The 21073-nt window shown below is 41.5% G+C and overlaps 1 protein-coding gene across 1 annotated transcript in view; it reads right to left on the reverse strand.

The window, feature by feature from the left end:
- NELL2 (neural EGFL like 2) overlaps positions 1-10280 on the reverse strand; it is a 136951-nt gene extending 126671 nt beyond the window's left edge. The window contains exons 1-2 of the mRNA XM_066319061.1: positions 10014-10280; positions 9704-9832 (exon numbers count right to left, since the gene is read on the reverse strand). Coding sequence (XP_066175158.1) covers positions 9704-9832; positions 10014-10068 — 184 coding nt within the window. The 5' untranslated portion in view covers positions 10069-10280. The remainder of the gene's footprint in view (positions 1-9703; positions 9833-10013) is intronic.
- Between the last annotated feature and the right edge of the window lie 10793 nt (positions 10281-21073).

A 21073-nucleotide genomic window follows, 5' to 3' on the forward strand; every position in this document is an offset into this window, starting at 1 on the left:
TTATTTTAGCCAGGCATCATCAAAATATATGTAAGTGTACCAAAGAACAAGTTTTGGGAGAATACAAAGGCGCTGGTTTGATAATTGTGTACCAGGTATTTGACCCTACTTTGTGTCTGAAAAACTCTCCCTATACTGGATCAATTCACCAACACCCCTGCTCTCCAGAGTACAGAAAGACTTAGAGTCATCCACCCATTCCTTAGCCTATTGCCTGAATGACTACGTACAATGACTTAGCTAACGATTCCCAGATATTTCATGCTATCTTCTAAAACAATCAAAAGTATGGAGATTTCCACCACTTCTTTTCAGCAGCTATTTCACAATCTAAATTAGCTCACTGTGAAAGTCTCCTTTTATCTTAAATCCTCTCCATTTGTAGTATCATTACATTACTCTTACCTCTAGCTCTTTGAATAATAAATAATTCCTTCATTTTAAACCCTCTAAGAATCTTCTAATACTAGACAGTTATCATACAACACTTTTGTCATTTCTTGGACAAGCTGTACATGCTCAAGTTTTTTCAAAAGCCTTCTTACTAAGCCAGTCCTTTTGTTACTGTATAATCAGGTTCACTGTTTTCCTCTTTAGTCCCTGCAATTCATTGATATTTTTGTGAAATACAGAAACCCAGAGTGAATGCAATAACCCCAACGCAATTTTTTTTAAAAAATACAACCTCCCAGATCTCTTACTTCCATATGCTTTCCTTATGCTAATGGTGTGTGCAGGGATTATTAATAAGAGCAACACTGAACAGGGTGCACAAGGTTTCCTTCAAGTCTACCCTCTTCTTTAAACGAGAGCTGAGCAAACCTAGGGACTATTTCATGTTCAAGGCACATTACCTAATGTTACAGAAAATCTTTGGAGTGCCTTTGGAACAGCTGGGGCACAATATGCAAATGCATGCTTAGGGAGCTATTAAAACACAGATTATTGACCTCAAAACCAGAAAATATCCTTTGGAACCCTTCTGGATCATTACACAGCTATATCTAGAGACTGATGGACTTCCAGACAGTCAAGGCTGGTACATGACATCTTCTCTTTTAGGATAAACACTACGGATGTTACCCCCATCTAATTATACTTAAATAAGCATTTATGCTGGGGAAATTGTATAAACAGTGCTCTAACAGAGTAGAAACATTGCTCTAACTCTACAATTGGAGGTCTTTTTCTTATTATACTCCATGTTTTCAGAGAAGGAAATAGCCACTCAAATTCCACTAAGAGAGTTCTCAGTTATGGATCGCTAGCAATATTGATTGTAATGGCTCCCTTGGAAACATTACAGTCTATCATAATGATGTTGGTGCTGCAGCAAATATGTTAATCTGCTAAAAGCCTTTTGAACACTGTGTCTTCAGAAGTCTCTTTCAGTCTACTGGTCCTTTTAGACCATGCCCATTCTTTAGCACCTTGCAACAGACCAGAGCTGTGAGCAACAGCTCATGAGATGACTCAAGCTAAAAGCCAGTTTTCTAAGTCTCTCTGAAGTCATCAGCATCACACACATCCCCAAAAACAAAGTATGCACCAAAAAAGAAAAGCAAATAAAATGTTAACAAATAAGAATTTTTTGCTGTAAAATCCTTCCATGTTGAAAATGGATACAGATTTTTTATTTTTTCCTATCTGAAATATCCAAGTGAGCATTCATAGTAGGTGTTTATCATGGAAAACATGTCCAGGGGAAAAACAAACAAACAAACAAACAAACAAACAAAAACCACAATAAAGTACCCTTTTTTATATTTCTCCTCAGGTTTTCCCAAGAGGAAATCATTTGGAAAATGCCAAGATGGAAAAAAACACCATTTCTTAAACACTGAGACAAAATATAGAGGAATTTAGACAAAACAGATGGACAGGAAAAAAAAAATCAAACAGCAAAAATTCCTTTTTCACCCCTTATTCAGCTGTACCTTAGCAGTACAGGTAGGAGAATACAGCTGCTCAGTGGATTTGCACCTTGACACAAAACTAAATGGGATAAAATATAGGGAAGGGTCACTACAAAGAAGTACAGTTTTCCATGACAGCTATATAAAATTTCCAGCCCTTATCCAGAGGTTTTAAATAACTTATGAACTCAGTCCTGTACCTCCCTTAAGACTCAAGGGAAACTGTGAAGTTAACCATACTTGAAGTTATTTTTCCAAGGTAGCACCTGTATACTCTGGAGGATTCAGACTAAAAGAACATAAGCTGGGGAGGAGGGGGAGAGTAGAAAACCTATTCCCCACATCTTATAAGCAAAAAGTAGGGGGGAAACAGACATTGAGATTGATTTACGAGGGATATGTAGGAAATGCTGCTGTCCTTTGTGACATCTCACTGGAGAATGAGCCATGTTGCAGGGAGGGAAGAAACCACAAAAAAAAAAAACCAAAAAAAACCACTAACCCAGTAAGTCTCAGGCACGCTTTGTGACTAGAGAACTATGCCACAGCAAAAGCAATTACATAAGGGTAGCGAGACCTCATTTTCCCCCATCATTTCCTTTTGCTAATGCAATCCTCCCCCAGCAATATGGAAAGATGCACTTGACAGCTACCTAGAAGGGTCACTCTCCTCCCTCTCAGGGCACCTGTGCTGCATGTGCTGGGTTCTCTCTGGCATACAGGACAGATGCTGTCCTGCTGTCAACATCACAGCTTTTAACTTCAGCCAACACCACTGCCACACTGCCAGGAGAGGCTGCCAGGCGAGCAGCCATCTGCACCTGCCTGCTCTTGACGGGGACATCAACATGGAGAGAAGCTCTTAGGCCTCACTCCATCAGGTCCCTTCTCACAGCACCCACCAGGGCTCTGCCCCACATCCCCACACTGACACTGTCTTAATGTGCTTCCCTTTCACACGTGCCTTAGAGCTGGACATCATACTCATCTTCAGCTTTCCGACCAAAATGCCAGGTTGAGCCCTGAGATTATACAAGCCTCAGCAAGGATTTCGTACTTGTAATATTCTAGAAGAGGCCTCATTGTAAAGGCAGGAAGAAACAAATGCAATTCTGTCTACCATTAATCAGTATGAATCATTTGGGGCAACAGTGAATGTATAAACAATACATTGTTATTTGCATTAACCTGAACAACCAGAAACTCATTAAAAAAAATTTTAGAGATTCATCATCGTCCCAGTAGAAAATAGACCCCCAAGGACTTCAATTTTTTGCAGGTATCAGATACAACCTGGCTGTGAAAAGCACAGGCTCAAGTCCACAAGAACACAGTAAAACACAACATTGCTTTAAATGGAGTCACACCCTGCTGATAAATAAATGCAGGTATTAATTCATTCCAAAGGCTGAAGTATCAGAGACTGGAGATGTTAGATGTCCTGCCAAGCCCAGGCAAAGCCACCAAAGTCATGCTGGAATTTAACAGACTGAAAGGTGACAAGAGCCCATATCAAGACACATGGTAAGAGATGATAGTATAAAAAAAAGGGGAGGAAAAAACCAAAATCAAACAAAACCCCAACAAAACAACAAAAAGCCCAAACAAACAAACAACAAAAAAGCAACCCTAAAGGCTTTAAAGGGAATATTTAATCTCTGAGATTAGTACCTTTCCCTCACCAGAAAAAGCCCACTGCAGAAAATCAAAAGAAAACAAAACCAAATGGACAACAAAATAACACTTTGTGTAAAATACCTTTCCTTGGGATGAATAATGACAATTTTTAGAGCTGAACTTGAAACGACTTTGTTGCTTAACACTTACACCTCTGTGATAGTAATGCCTCATACGCACTTTCACCAACAATATTTATTAGAAACTTTCAGCATAAGACATTTGCAATCCCCAAATGCCATAGGCCAAGTTTAATGTCATTCCTTAACATTATTTTGTACCAACTCTGCACTAATGACTACATTCAGGGTTTGCAAGCTTTCCTCCTCTCAGTTTCTGTATCTGCCGTACATTTGGTTCCCGTTCACTTTCCATTTCTCAGCCCTACTCCTCTACGGTACAATTACAAGCATCAGTCAGAAGCTTATGGTATTTTCTTTCTTCTTTCCATAACTTTTTCCCCTTTATTTTACAGATAAACCAGCACAACCAGTTAGCAAGCAACACAATCTCCAGTTCTGGGCATATTCATGAATATTCAGTAGGGGTAAGTGCATCATAGTTCTCCATGCATTAAAATTCATGGTTTAGGATGGAGAATTGATGCAGTATCCTCACAATCTATCTATCTCCTTTTTTGGGCAGGGTCTTCAAGTGGCAGACACTTCACAAACACGACCTCTTGCTACAACTACTCCTCCTTCCCAGAAGAGGTTGCTGAATATTAAGCTCTTCTGGAGCAAGGGTATGTCTCAGAAGAGCAGCAAGACCAGCAAAGGCAGCCCAGCTTTTCAGGGCTCTCCTGCTCTCCTTCAGCACCCAGCCTGGCTCCCCAGCAGCATTAATCACAATCCTGGCAGTGCCCTTCCACAGTGCTTACTGTTTGCACAGGTGCAGAGGTAACTTTAGAAAGTTCCAGAAGTGGAAGGCAGGGAAGGGAAAAGGGAAAGCTTATGCTGTTATTTCAGATACACCAAAACCTTTCTGGCTACCAAATTTTCATAGAGCAATTGCTTACATTAGGCATTTCTAGCATCAAAAAACATGCCAGTGCCTACTGAAGATAAGTTTTGATTAACACTTTTGTATGGGGATAATGATGGAGGTCCCACATTTTGAGGATTCAGTGCTTCGGAGAGAAACTGGTTCATATATGAGACAAAAGAAGCTGCAGATAGGTATTCACTCTGCAGTCAGCTAAGCCAGTTGGCAACATTAACATCCTCATTCCCAGCTGTCTGTTACCACTCCTCTGGGAGATGGATACAGCTGGAGAAGGGATTTTACGGGACTCTCTAATCCATGTCACTGCAGTCAGCCAGGTTTGCTCCTGAAGCTGGCTCCTTTTGCCATCAGCAGACATGGGAACACTCATATAATCTCTTGCTTTGAAAGAATTGTGGGGACAGTAACCTCTAGCTTCTGGGCAGTGACGAGCAGCTGGGAACAGTAATATTTTCAGCAGGCTCAGCTGGAATCTGGAGAAAGCATCTGTCTATAGTTTCAACGACAGGTGGCAAGGAAAAAGCAGTATGTGTAAAGTGCATAGGCAATGTAAATCCTACTTCTGTGACAAAAAGTTTATTCACCTCTGCTCTTAAGGCTTTATTTTTAGCTTCTTTATTTAGTAAATGTCCAGAGACAATATCATGAGACAAAATAAAGTGAACTTTCCAAAGGGATATAAGATAGAGAAATATTGTCTTGCTAGTATTTTAAAGTAACACACTCATGATCCAGTCATACAACAAGAGGTAAAACATCACTTATACCAAGAAGCCTATTTCAGGAGGCTTTTCTCTGCCAGCATTTTGTGCCAGCCAGTACCAATTCAAAGAACAGTACTGCTGAGTCCTTTCATTCATCCCACTGACAGATTCAATTATTTTCTGGCATTTTATAGTACATCTTGATGCCCATTAGAATATACCATATTTTGCCTCTAAAATTGTCCTTCCTCTGAAAAAATTCCAAATTCTGCATTTAGATACATAAGCTCTCACATTTTCATGACTGATACATTCTTTTTATCTTTTCCTTAATTGCATGTTTCTGTGTTTTTAACTATCTGACTGCACTCTTCTGTCCACCTTTTAGCCTTCCCTTTGAGGAGAATATACACCTTTCAATTGGCATATACTGTCCTTACACATCACGTGGCTTTCATTTTTCTAGCCTCTCATCCCTTGATTTACAGTGTACCTTTCACTCTCCACTGGTGCGTGAGGCAGTTGGAAAGTGTCTCCATTACTATACACACCCCGTGGACAAAGACAGGCTAATGAACAGTATCTGCTCTCAACAACAGAGACCAAGAAAGAGTATCAAAATACTCTACCCATAAAACACATATAACACAGAAATTAAAGGGAGAGTGACAAAATGTCATTGCCAAGTGAAACACCAGAGGAGACCAAGTTACCCTTGCAGCCTTTCTCCAGATTGCCACACCTCAGAATGGCATTTCCTATTGCCAGTTGAAATATCTGGCTTCACTGGGACCTTGCATGAGCTTAATGTTACATCTCCTAGCATAGATTTGAGTCAATCATCCGAAACCCTCATCATCCTTCAGCCTCTGTTGTTCTGGTTTTGTCTACGTCTTCAAAGGCCCCTGCAGTTACATATGCAACAAGTCCTCTTGAAGCAACGTGATTTCCATACTTGCATAGGAAAATAGCTACACTGAACTTTCATCTTCACCTATTTCCTCAAATCACGTTAATGCAGTATGCTTACAAAAAAGAACTGTAAGAATGACAATGTGCTTTTCTCCAAAAGCCTTCTTTAACTACATTAATTACACTTCAGTCCACCCATCTGGTTTGGGCTTTACCCAAATATCATCCCTGTTTTGCAAAGGGAAGAACAAAGGTGTTGAAAATTTCACTGACTTACATAAACAGTTGCCAACAGAAAGACATTTGTGACATAGTTATTCTGACTTCTGCTCTGCTGCTCTGACCAGCAGAGGAGTAATTTTCCTCTCAACATATCCTGACATAATAATATCTGCTGTTGGCTAGAAAGTGCTGGCAGATGTTCACATACAGCAACACTAACATTTTTGAAGACTTACTCCTGTTTTCTATTCATAATTGTATCTTCCCACAAGCTACACTTTTACAATTACTTGGCAAATCACATTTCCAAGAAAAGAAGTCCCTGCAGCTAACTAGACCCAGATTTCAGTGGCATTCCATTGCTACAGTTCATGACGGCTAAGGAGCACCAGACACCTAAAAAGCTTTAGAATCCAGCACCTAAATCTGCTGAAGACAAGTACAAACCTGCAAAAAAAAAGTCCAAGTAACAGCAAATTTCAAATGACTAACATTATTTCTAAATCAGTAACTGTATAAGGAGTATGATCTAAATTAACTTGACTGGACAGTGCCAGACTAAAACTACCTTTAGAGAGTAACTGCTTACTGTTTTATACGGCCTAAAAGCACAAGTACCTTTGAAAAGTCAATTACACAAGGGAGAATTTGCTAGAACAGCCAACCAGATGCTAAACTTCCATATTGAAAATTAATGCTACATCTAATTAAGCAGTAAAAACTGACTTTTTCCCTAGAAACTGAAGTAAGAGAGTAGTCTGCTTTAACTATGTATAATTTTCCCATCATATATCTTTAATTGTCTACTTTCTCTTGGCAGTTCAACACGCCACATTCATAATTTTCTTCTAAAATACAGAACAGCATTTAGGACTTCTGAATGGTTAAAGCTTACATAAAGTAGGGCTTTACATCAGTTGAGAATGTGATCTATCAAAAAGGCAACACACTAAAGTGTTGTAAACATGTATATGACCCAAGGAAAGATTCACTATCTGAAGAAACCAAGAGGCAAAGGATCACAAGTTGGAGCTTCCAGAGTAAGCTCAAGGATCATTTAAAGTAATTTGCATCATTCTTGCAAATTCTTTTCTGTCTAGGACTAAGGCTTTAGCTGGAATAAGGAAAAACTCATACAGACCAACCAAATTTCCAGGCAACACATAAACATATTTGAAATTCACACACTGCAAATACATACATTAAGAGGCATACATTGCAGCAGTGTTCCCAAAGTGAGAGTTCTAAGAGCAGAACAAAAACAACTAAGTGGACCTAGTGGTCTGATCAAGGAAAGAAATTCCTCTATTTATAAATCCAAGTTCAGAAATGAAAACCTCTCTGCTCAGTAAGGACTCCATTCACTATAAGAAAATCAGTAGTCATCTTATGCAGTAGCAGGGAAAATTACCTCTAGTCCTACAGGGCATTAAAGGCTTCCTAAGGGACTGAGTGACTTCAACCACAATTTAGATACAAGTGTTTTCATCCTTGTTATTCCTCCGATTGTTCACAACAAAATAAAAAGGCTGCTGTAAAAATTTAAAATTCCTGTCTTCTTTTGTTACAAATAAACTGCTAACCCCTTTGGGAACTACATACATTCATAATTGCAAAGAAAGAGGGAAAAACTTGGGAAAAAAAAAAAAGTCTTTAGTAACACAGTAATTTTTTGTCCTGACACTGGGAAAATATACCAGAAAGTTTTATTCTTCCAAACCTCGAATCCTGTTATCACTGAAGGCCAAGAGAGTTTTACCTTCCCTCCACTCCACCATGGCACAATGGGGCTTCAACTCGGAACCATGCCTTAAAATTTACACCTATTTTAGGACACCAATCCCACTGACACACAAGTGCATTGCCATTCTGAGCAGTGACCCCCTTCACAGAGGTCTCTGCTCTGCAGCCACAAGCCCATCACAGATGTTCAGAGGCAGCATGTGCCAGCGTTTCTGAACGCATATGCCCGTGTGCCTCCACAGTCATGTCCATAGTGACACATGCTGGTGGTTCCAGGGAAGAACATCGCTAGAGAGGTCACCTTAAAAAAAAAAAAAAAAAAAAAGCCTTTGGCAACTATTAGCTTCCTGATAAATGATCTCATTAATGCAAACATGAAAAAGAAATTCCCTTTCCAGATCTTATCTCCCTTGAATCATAACTCTTCTGTACGTGAAACACAGCCTCTTGCCTGTTGCACTAGAAATCTGTTCAGATCCAAGTTAAACTCCTGGCATGGCACAAGAAGCCAACAATGCCGCTCCTTGATCTTTAAAAGTGCAAGCTGAAGTGGAGATTTGCTTGTTTTTCATCAGATGTTGAACCACATTCCTTCTTCCTGTTGTCCTAGATCATAAGGAGCATTTAATCATCTTTCAGACTTTCTCCTAAAGCCAATTTTAGGCTTTTTTCAATTAATATTAAGATAGACTTCTGGGTTTTTTCCTAAAAATGTTGTCGACTCCAGCTTCATTTATGTTAATAAGGTGTAATTCAAAAACCCACTCATAATGAGCAAGTGTATGGAATGTAACCAATGGCAATATGTTCAACTAGATATTGAGAGTTATTTTACAGTCTTTTGTGAATGACAATATCAGAAAGTTTAATAACTTTTAATCTTTAATAAAACTCCTAAAGGTATTTTTGGAAGATAGAAAACTACTATTTTATTTCTGTTCCCAATATCAACAAAGAAACAATCACAAACACTAAGAGAGACCAAAACTCATTCATTGTTTTTCAGGAGGAGTATGTCACAGAAGCTCCAAAGGGCCAATTTCCTTTGGCAAAAAAAAAGGGTGTTCTTATTTCCAGCCATCTGCCTCCCTCCTCCGGGGCACTTCATTTCAGCATTTTGCTCGATTCACATAAAACTTTCAGTGAGGTATTCCTTAGCTGGAACTGGGATATGTTTAGCGTTTCCCAAGTAAAGCAGTAGAGTGGGTGGTACTATTATTCATCACCGCACCCCACGACTCACAAAACATGCCATCTGCCATCCCCGTTCCTGCTGTACTTTAATTAAGCGTCTACCAGTCAAAGGGGGAAAAAAAATGGGGAGAGAGAGAAAAAAAATTTATAAAATAATGGGAGGGGAGATGTAAAGAAGAGTGGAAGAAAAGCGAAGGGACGCGAAGGGTCGGGATGCCGAGGTCTCAAGGCGAGCAAACCTCTCGCTTTGGGGTGACCGGGGGCGCGCCCCGTGCGCGGCGCCGGGGCCCGACGGCCACGGCCGGAGCTGCGGGGCCGGGGCGGCCGTACCTGGGAAGAGGAAGGCTTTGCTCCCGTTGTGCAGCCCCGGCACCTGCCGCACGCCCTCCGTGGAGCCTCCCAGCTGTAGCTCGGACAGCACGTCGATCTGCAGCGAGGGGTCCACGCCAAAGCCTGAAACTGACCCAGAAAGTGCCGTCACTCACCCGCCGACACCGCAACTTCCCGAGCCCCCGCCCCGCCCCCAGCTCCTGCGCCGCTCTCCGCACCTGCGGCTGCCCGGCGGCCAGAGCATCGCCGCGGCGAAGCTCCACCGGCCCCGCTCCCGGCTACTCTCCCGGCGGGTCCGGCATCCGCCTACCTGGTCCCAGGCAGAGGAGAAGGCAGAGCGTGCTCAAGCGGATGCCCGACTCCATGGTACAGCGATGCGCTCAGTCCATAGTCCCCCTCCTCCGGCTGCTGCGGGCGAAAAGCCTCCGGGGCACAGGCTGGGTCCCTCCCCGCCTCTCACCGAGCGGCACGGACCCTGCGCCGCCCCGCAGCGCGCATCACGGCGGGCGCCGCGCCGCCCCGCCGCCGGCCGGAGCACACAAAGGCGAGGGCGGGGGGCGTGCGGGCAGCGCAGCCCTCCGCCCGCGGGCAGACAATGGGGAAGCCCGGCGGAGCCTCCCGCCGCTGCCGCCGTGCGAGCGAGGCCGCGGAGCCGGAGGCGGCTCGCCCGTGCCCCGCAGCTCCCGGCCCGCCGCCGCCGGGCGCAGCTCCTCCGCTGGAGAGCGGCCGCAGCCTCCGCCCGGATCCCGGGGCAGCGCCGCTCTCCTCCCCGCCGTCCAGCGGGGACAGCGGCACCGGCGGGAGGGGCCGCCGGTTTATGCCACGGCCACGGGAGCCGCCCACCGCCTCCGCCGGGCCGGGCCGGGCTGGGCAGGGCCGGGGGAGGCGCCGCCGCGCCGCCCCGTGTGCCGGGGGAGCGCCGGGGGCCGCCGGCGGGTCCGCCGGGAACTTTGGGGGGAAGCGGCGGGGAGAGCCGCTGTGCCCCCGGGGCCGCTGTGCCCCCGATCGGCGCTGGCGGTGACCCTCGGGGCGCTCGCCTGCCTGCCGGCGCTTCTCGTCTGTCCCTGCCGAAGTCACCGCTTGGTTCCCGTCCCGAGGTGGTGCCGTCCAGGGTCTGGCCGAGCCTCCGCCTGATCTTTGAGCACGAATAAAAACAATTTGGGAAAGGCGGGGTGGAAGGGAAGAAAACAGGACGTTTGCAGTAGCTGACTGAGATGGGAATGTACATAGCTGGCGCGGGGCTGACGACGACAGGTTCGTTTGCGCTGTCGGAAAGGGCGATTCTACACAGCGGTCCTGTCCTCTTTAACAAATCCTCCTCCCGCCCCAGCAAGTGACATTTCTGTGCCGTACTTTGTGTGCCTATAAAGGGGGCTAAGAATAGCCTCATTCTTCCCTTCCCTTTCACAGACTCCCAATGTGCAGGGCAGAAATGTCTTCTTGCCAGTTTGTCAAATTCTGCAGGATGAAGGATTGCGGGGTAATTTTTTTCCCCTCTACTTCCATATGCATGTCGCTAAGACCCTGACGTCACCTGATGATTCCAGTGTTGTTTATTGACCTCCCTCAAGTTTATCCTCTATGGTCTTTGCAAATAAATCTTTACGAGTAACCTTTCACATTTTTCTCAACAATAACTATGAAGGCTGAAAGGGAAAGTGGTTATTTCCCTCACCTTCCCTCTCCCCTACCCCCGCCAGATGACCATGGGAGTCCGTGGTAAATCTCCTTTCTGGACTAAATTAACCAATTGAGGTACTAAGCACCACACAAAGCAAACATCCTTTCTTATAAGAAAGGAGAGGGGGAAAAAATAGAGAGAGAGAGAGAGAGAGAGAGGAGTGTCTGAACATGAAAGCTGGAAATGCAATCCATGCCTCAACCCAAATCAGAGCACAGGTGTTAGGAGTTCAGTTCCAGTGTGCATGTCACCCTCAGAAAAGCTACAGGCTTCTTCTCCAGTTGGTGGAGCCAGTACAGCCACTTCACACTGCAACTGGTCTGAAAACAAGCAAATAATAAAGGAACGCTGCTGCTGCTACCACCCGTGTAACTGCTCACACAGCATGCCTGATGTTGAATCTGGCACAGTCATAGCTGTCAATGACATCCCACCCCTACCCCAATCAGCCTAGGACCTCTTCTGCACCAAAGCTTCGCCTCCAGCCAGTTGCTGACATGGAACCGTGCTTCCAAACTCATGAGGTCCACTGGCTGCCAAAGCAGTCTTAAAAAAAGGTTTCCTTGGGAGAGTTAACAGGTGACAGCCACGTATCACTGATTGTTTCCATGCTATTTCAATCACCTTGGTTACAGATAAGTCAGCCAGAAGAAATTACTTTGAGAAGAAATAGGTTCAATATCTAGAACAATATTGGTGCATAATGAGCCCCATTGCCATTGGGTCAGGCACACAAGTAAACAAACCAAAAGAGGCAAACATCTGCCATAAGTCCTTTGCACCTCCCAGCACACAGTGACATTTTCCATTTACTGAAGCTGCCAAAGCAACATAAGCATGTAAATCAGAGGAAGTCCATCCCTTTAATAATCTACTTCTTCCTTGAAAGATCTCCAAGAAGTGGCCACTCATATTCACATACATGAAAAATCACTCAAAATGCCATCCAAACTGCTTTATCTATTCCCCCAGATCTATGTGGAGCCCAGGGCAGACATCATATGCATTACACAGAGCTGTGTTTCTGCTATGTGAAATGTCAATAGTGACAGTATTCAGCTACTCTAACCAAGAAGTGAGCAGAAATAGGAGGATTTCCACCAACACAAGGAATATTATATTGATGATTAAATGTTTCAAATACTTGTCTAACCATGGAATCAGTTTGTGATCACTCTGAAAGCATACAGTTTCCCAATCTTTTTGGGACAGGTCCCTTCTTAAATTTGAATATTATGGAAATACCTGAAAGAAAATGGGCTTTGTACTTTCAGATGGCTGTAATAGTGTTCTTTTTGATGGAAACTATGTGTTTTAGCCAAAAGAACTACAAACACTTTATACCGAGGCTCACCATAATCTACTCCACACATGGAAAGGGGGACAGACCTTAGAAAATGGTGTGGCATATATCTCTAATAGCCATGCAGCAGTGAAAGTGTTTTCTATGTTAAGCTAAGTTTCTGTCTAAAGAAGCCCATTTCAGATACTAACCTTTACATGTCTCAGCAATTTTCAAGACTCTCCAGAAACTAGATGTCTCAGAACTAGTTTGGGTTTTGTTTGGTTTGGGGAGATTTTTGGTTGGTTGGTGAGGGGTTTTCTGAGTTGTTTGGGATTTTTTTGTTGGTTTGCTTGTTTTGTTTCTTGATGAGCTAAGATAGTTTTTACCCCTACAAGTGCTAGAGGTGAGATTACTCAAGGAAATATTTGTAGAAGACAAGAGTAATCTTTTCCACTTGCTATTCTTCTCCTGGGGCTTTCTTTGAAATACTACCTGGTCACAGGTATTACTGCATCCACAGTAAAACAACCTTCTTTTTACAAAACCTCTTGGATGAAGTGGCATCCTGAAATCCCACAGTGATGGACATGTCAACAATGACACAAACACATTTTATCCAAGTATAAGCAAAAAGGCTTCTTGAGGAGATGACTCTAGAATCAGTCCTAATATCTAATATTTACAGTAATTTTCATATCAAATGAAGAAATAAGGGATGTGTTACAATCCTCAAATTCATGAATGATTTCATTGCAAAGGGAATTTCTTATTTATTATGCACATATTAATTGCACTCATATTAATTACACTCATAATAATTATATGGTAATAAACTCTTAAAGAATTAGAGCTGTTAAGGCATGCAGAAGACAATCCTGCGTCAGGAAAGCATTACCTCTCTTACTGCAGCTTATGTGGGTCTATTTATTTTTAAAGAAAAACATGAATATTTTATTCACGGTAGTTTTATCCATGTATTTCTATGCTAGAATCTGGATAGTCCATGTGAATTTAAGAAATACATAAGGAATTGTCACTGGCCTACTTATAAAACACTGATGCAACTTTTTTTCTGAGAGTATATTGCAAAACAGAGTTATTTACTCAACACTATAATAGTGCTTTAATGCAGCATTTATACAAAAAGATATTTGTAAAACATGATGCTCCATAATTAATACTTTTTGAAGTGCAACAAGAATAGTCTGTTGTCACAGAGAAGCAGCTTTTTAATTTGAGTAAATTTGATATTACTGGGGATGAGGACTTTTTATTAGTTGCAGTCAGGGAAAACGCAAGAGGCAAATAATGTTGCAGCACTTTCTGTTAATACCCTTCAATGTGGACTTCTGTCTTCACCATTATATCATTATGATCTACATTTTCTGTCCATGAAAACAGTCATATGTAAAAACTGCACAGTTGTTCCATGATGTGTAAAATGCCATGAGGGACTAAAGTGAGACCACCATACCCATTTTCACTTGTTTTCTAAATAATGGCTTCAACAGTGTAGATAAAGCTCAGATAATGTTTTTAAATTAACCCCAGTCATTTATCAGATGGTTTTATCTTGCCGGCTTCCTGATCAGATCTGTGAACTTATTCTGTGGTACCCTCTCCCTTCAGCACACATGCCCCTGTGTAAAGCACAGAAGATAGTGCACAGTGTTCTTTTCCCAATTGCCCAGATGCTTTCTGCCCTTTAGCAAAATCCTCTCACACAGGTGCTCTCTCTCTCCCTCTTTCTCACACACAAACTTGCGTGCACAGCAACTCATTTGCTCATCTTCTCCTTGGAATTTGTTAGTCTTGCAGCCTCCCTGAGGTGAGAGTACCAGTATTAGCATCCTGCACACTGCAGGCTACGCTCTGCCTTTCTGACCAGGAGAACTTGGGATTTAAATCCAGCACTTGGCAAAGCCCCAGCAGAGATTGACAAACTGAGTAAGCTACACACCCAACCATGACAGCATCAGCCCTGTTAAAAAGCTTTGGCATCAAAGACATCCATCTCAAGCATGCATCAGCTGAGGAGACATCACCCAATTTTAGCTACAGTTATGAATGTTTCATACTGATTTGATATCGCCCCACTTGTAATTGCAAAATTTACTTGCTATCAGAAAATAGAGCTGTGAAACAAAGACTACAGCTATTTAAGGAACACACCTTAAATCTCTGAAAGCTTCATGTCTTCCTGGGGTTTTATGTCATCTTCACTAGATTATGCTTCATACCTTGAGCCTAAGGTTGCAGCTTTGGCAAGTCGACTGGTGCAGTCAGCAGTGGAGAAGCAGAACTAGGCGTGGTGGAAATCACGAGGTTCTTGTGCATTCTTTTGAGTGCAGAAGCAGAAGCGGAGGCAATTACATTAATGAGAGATAGAGATGAAGGTATTTTTCAGAGTTTTCCCAAAGACTCTTGTTTGATTCAAGGGCAAGGAAGAAAGTCTGAAGGTGCTGGTTGTGCTGTCTTTTTCCCAAATTCGAACTTAGAATCTTCCAGGCTGCAAGGTGCCAACATTAACCTTCCTTGTTAAAGTCCTGTTTTTTATACTAGCTTTATTTTCTTCCTCCAAGAGAGTGCACATCCCTTTGATGTAAGGTAGAAGTGATAGACTGCCCTGCTGGCAGCCTTCACACATTATGATGCCTAAAAATGTCTTTTCACAGAAAATGTCAGCTAAGATTGTTAGCATTGTATTTGGCACATGGAACCATATGAAATAAGAGGATGGTTCATGACCAAGGTTAATTATCTCAGTTCTGTCTGTCCAGATCACAATAACAATTAGGCAAGATTAGAGTTAAATTACCTTGACCTAACTGTGCTCTGTGTTTTGATCATTTTCTCAACTGAAGTATTATCCCCTATTGAAAAATGAATCAGCATATCCATCAGAGATATTTATGATAACAAAGCTGGCATGAAAAGACTTTAATCTTGTATGTTTTATTTCTACAATAGAGAAAAAAATCTAGGCAGCCGTCACTACAGCCAGACACTGGTTGGAATACAAGTCTCTAAAAGAATGTAGGTGTAATTTTATTCCACCACCTAATCTAATATGATAATTCCATCTGCATGTACTAAAATATAGAGAGAATTCTTGATAATAGAAGACTTTTTGTAGAAAGCAAAGGGAAAACACTATCTAGTATCTGAGAATCAAATAAGAACAAATTCATGCTTGACAGCAGAACTTTTAATGACCACAAGAGGCACAAGGAATTCTCCAAGTTTATTGCCATTAAAAGCAAATACCATTTTAGAGAACACAGGATTGTGTTTAACACATACACACTGGGGGATTTTTTTACAGCTCTAAGTCATGGTCAGAGTCAGTGGAGAGATTTCAGGCAACTTTGGATCAGGGACCAAATCCAGACCCCCATCCCAGACCCCATTCACTCAGAAAGAACAACAGACACTTGTAATGCTGAGCTCTCCTTTCCTTTTCATGTGCTCAAGCTGCCATATCAGCAAATTTGCCAAATCTAACACCAATAGTTTAAAAAAATCCAGTCTGCCTGGTGTGTCTTGGGTAGGACTGCTGTGGAACAGTCATGATCCATTTAGTTTTCAGTTGAGCTAAGCTAGATTTTGGCTCTCGCATGTAGAAAGAGGAAAATACAGTTTAAAACTTGGTTGTGACCTCAAAGGTACAAATTTTACATCTCCTAGTATAGTCTAATTGCTTCTGCAGTATCAGGAAAGTAACACAGGATCTCTTAAGTTGCTTGACAAATAATAGGCTTTTTGAGCTTGATCTGTATGGTTTTCATACCCTATATATATATATAAAATAGGGAAATGGGAATGGTTTCAATGATACTACCAGTCTATCAAATAATTAAGAAGGCCTTCAAATGGTATAGTGTTGTGTAGTAGCAGTAACATGATCAAACTCCAATTCTTAAAGGTCTTTGGATTTCTCCTGCCTAAAGAGAAAAATGTAGAAGAGAGGGAGCAACCTGGGTAGTGAGGGAGGCGTTTTCACTTTGGTGCAGACACCTGAGCCACATCTGGTTCTCCTGCCAGGAGACCTCTAAAGCCATGTCAGCTCAGGTCCTGCAGTTCTGGGACATGCTGGGTGGCTGCCAGACACTGGGAGGTACTTTAGAAGAGCACTGCACTCTGGCAGTGCCTTGAGATTTCTGAACCCTGTGTCTCTGCAGAGAATAAACATGCCCAGTCCCAGTCCCACCAAATCTCCCTGCAGCCAAAGGGAACCCTGACTTGCATCATTAGGAAGAAGATACACAGGCTGTACCTCAGCCCACACTTCCTGGGTTAGTCCTACAGGGATAAAAGAAATCCCAGTTCCAAAGAGCCAGAACAGTCTGGTAATGAATTTGATACAAAATTCTTGGTTAGAGTGTAAATGTTACATTATTTTGGCATTGCTTTTTAAGCCACAAAATTTAAATTCTTGATTCATATAGCAAAATCATATAGCAGAATTTTTAAATTCCTAATTAATGTAGCAAAATCATTATTGAATATGATACTAAATAAATTCTATTATTTATTTAAATTTTTTAACAAACAAAAGGAAAAGAAAGATTTGTGCCTGTATGTTTTGAAAAATTGTCATCCATGGACACATATTTTAGATCCCATGCCTTGTCCCCTTAACAGCAAAAATGCATGTAGGGCTAGGATGACCAGTTCAAGTACCTGCTTCATCTGATTAGAACATATGCTTCATCCTGGCTCGTCTCTATTGCTAGTGAGCACCTAACTCTTGAGTTATTTCTAGCAGAAAATTATTTCACCATAAAATGCTTGATTAGTCTTGATCTAAGTGGTCTGTTTTTCAAAAGTCTGAGCACTAGGCATTTCTCATGAACATCACTTGTAGTTTTACTCATTACTTATTCAAGCACATACAAACCTAGGGATCATGTATTTTAACAGGCTTGGGGATGGGAGGCAGGCTGCTAATCAGGACAGATGGTGGTCAATATACATAACCACTGATGGAAAAACAACTTTAGAAGCTGGAAATTTCTTGCTTTCTTGGGTTTGAGTTCTCATAACTTAACCTTGAGAAATAAATTAGACATGTAAAATAACATCTTCTTGGATGAGGGGAGGAGGATTCATCCCAGGTGTAAATAACAAAAAGATACAGAATAACAAAGAGATACAGAAGGGGGAGGTTTCTCTGATGGTTGAGAAACCAGTACTAAGTTGGGAAGAAATGAAGCATAAGTGAATAAGAAACTCTTTTAATAGAAGGGAATATCAAAAAGTGCTCAATTATTAGTTTGTTTAGAGGAAGATAAATGCAGGAGTTAAAATGTGCTTCCCAAACTACTGAACAGAATTCAACATGCATAGGAGAAACACACAAATTCTAGATCTGTAAAAACAAATCCAGTGCTGTAAACACAGCACATACCGTGAATCAAAATTATTAAGCATGAAGAAATACTACACGTAATGAAGTTCATTAACTACTGGATTTGTTTCAGAGTATGGTCCCAAGTACAATAATTACCATGAGAATAATTATGATTGATGTACTTGAATATTTACCTTGAAGCTGATAGAATTACAAGTCTGGGTGAATAGACTCATATTCAAGATCAATAACATGAGCAAAATATCAGCATTTTAAGATAAAATAACAGCATCTAAACAAGGTCTTTTTCTTCCAGAAAAATAATTATTTTTTAAAAATGTTATTCATAACTTTAGAGTGGAAGCTATTTATAATCTGTGCTTTACCAGATCTCCACAGTTCAGAACAAAGAAACAAGCGAAGGCATAGGATATTTAAACGGTAAAATTACAGATTAATTTTTTTTTCCCCAAAGCATCTTTCAGGAAAGGATACCCAGTTAAAGCATAGCAAATAAAATGGAAGATTTGACAGGCAAGATAGGACTCATAGAGCAAGTTGAACCTCAGAAACTGCACGAAACCAGTCAAAGGCATGATGACAAAGAGGAAATGTGAGTAGATCACATATGGAAAGCTGTGTATGTTTACTGGACTGCTAAGTGTAAAGAATTAAATCACAGGGTAAGGAAAGGTTGCACTGAAGGTAAGTGATTCATTTGGGTGTCAGAAAAGAAGGGCTGAGAGTGAATCTTTACTCTGAAGTTACATGTAATGGTGTGAAAGCCCTGTTGGGTAAAAGATATTAAAATTATCACTGGTGTAAGAACGTCAGAAATATATGTTCCAATAACTCATAGTACCAAATGGAATTCATCAGAGACTCTGAGAAAATCCTAAGAATGGAGCATAATTTCAGCCTACCATAATTTATCATTAAAGATATGTAATTCATCATTAAAACATCCACTCTTCTGGGTAACTGGAAAATGGCCAACACTGTAGCAATCTTTAAAACAGGTCTTAAGAATGACCGTCAAAAAAGAAATCTAAAAAACCTTAATTCATTAATGGGCAAAATAGTTGAGAAAATCATTTAAAATACTTACAAAACACCTACAGGTGTAGGAGAGAGAGAAGAAATCACGATGAATAAATTGCAAGTCAGCACTGCTCAGCAGAGATAAATTGATATACTTATCAGTGAGGATAAACTGTGCTTTTCTAACCTTTTCAAATGTTACAAAGTTGTAGCAAAATATTGACTAAAAGGGAATCACAAGATCTGCATTTACAGAGACATTTGATAGTGTCATTCACCACAAGGCTTTTAAGGAATCTCAGTAGCCTTGGGATAGGAGATAAGATTTTTTTTTTTTTAATGGGTTAAAAGAGTGAAAAGGATGGGGATAAATGGCAGATAACTGGGATGAAAATGTGGTAAGAGTGATGCCACAGGGACTGTGCCAGAGATCACTGCTGGGATTAATTCCACTTTCTCCAGCCCCATCTATTTATTAATTACCAGGAAGAGAGGGAATACAATGAGATGGCAAAACTGCTGACAACACAAAGCTGTTAAATTAGATAAAACTAAGGTATCTGTAAATAACTCTTGTGACTTGTTGCAAAGCTAGCAACAGGAAAGGAAATTATGTTCGGAATAAGCAACTACAGAGATATGGCCATTAAACAAACTGCTTAAACTGCTTATGCTCATTAATGGGGTCTGAACGAATTATGAGAGAGCCTTGTTGAATTGCATGTAAGAGAGAACTACTATATTTTCTTTTTTATTTACTACAGGGACTATTTTACAATAGAAAATAATACAAGACGTCTCCTGTTTGTCTATTTAAATAGTTTGGATTTCATTTTATCTCAATCTTTTCTACTCTCTGAGTGGTACTCCACACTCACAGTGACATACCACCATTGAGAAGGGCAGCATCTGCCTCTCTCTTCAGAGCTGAGAAACCTTGGCAAGCAGATGGTTCTGAACAGTGGGGCCAGCTAAGCAGTCTGTCATAGCCTCCTTCCATCACCCAGTCTCAGAGCCAGAGGACTCCTGCTGTGGGAGTTTTTATATCTCTTCATAAAAAACACCAACGGCATGCTAAAGATAGCCTCTGCTAATGTGGGGCAAGCCAAACTGTGCACAGAGGGAAAAAAATGAACAGCCTTTCCATATGGCAAGATTTTTTCACAGATTACGGTGCCGTTGGAAGGGGCTTTGCTGGAAGCTCCTCTTGGCCAATACACTGAAGAATTTCCTTCCCATTTTCTGACCCCAAATGATTCCAGAAAACGTGAAAGGCAAAAGAAAAAGGAGGAAAATTCCAGAGGTGCACTTGCACTGAGAACCTTTTGCTGAGTTTGAGCCCCTTCTCCTTGCACTAATGTAAATAAGGAGTGACACCACAAAGTCCAGCAGAAGGGCTGGGAGAGAGAGCAGCATGTGGAAGGACCAGCACTTGAGTATTGAGCTGTCATTGCCAGCACCCAGCTCCACAACATGGGTGCTGCTGGCATGTCTGTCCATCTGTCCTGCTCAAACCTGTTCAATCCTGAGCAGAAAGAGGATATAGCTGTCAGGCATGGACTGACTTCCCAGGACTATGAGAAGACTCTACATTCTTGCCTCAATATCCTCTGTCATCATGCTTTAGCAAATGAAATAAAGATAAACATTTTCTCACTCCCATCATGAAGTTATACATCAGTGGAAAGGGGAATTCACTTCTTTGCCTGTTGACTGAAATATTCCTTAGGGGATGGGAATAACTCAATAGGGAAAACATTAACCCAGAGCAGCAAACCTTTTATGAAAGCTTGGGACGAGGGAGGAGGATAAAGGGCATACAACGCAGAAATGGTAATCACTGCTTCCCCGTCTGACCTTTCCTGCTTGTGCCTACCTGCATTTCCCTGCATTTATTACAGTTAAAATATCTTTTGAACACAAATGAGTAGACATGCATATGATCTGAGCTCAATACCTTTTACCCTGATACTAATTCCTTTACAATTCTGCTGTATATTCTCACCAGGT

Source organism: Sylvia atricapilla, chromosome 5 (assembly GCF_009819655.1).
Source record: "Sylvia atricapilla isolate bSylAtr1 chromosome 5, bSylAtr1.pri, whole genome shotgun sequence".
NCBI lineage: Eukaryota > Metazoa > Chordata > Aves > Passeriformes > Sylviidae > Sylvia > Sylvia atricapilla.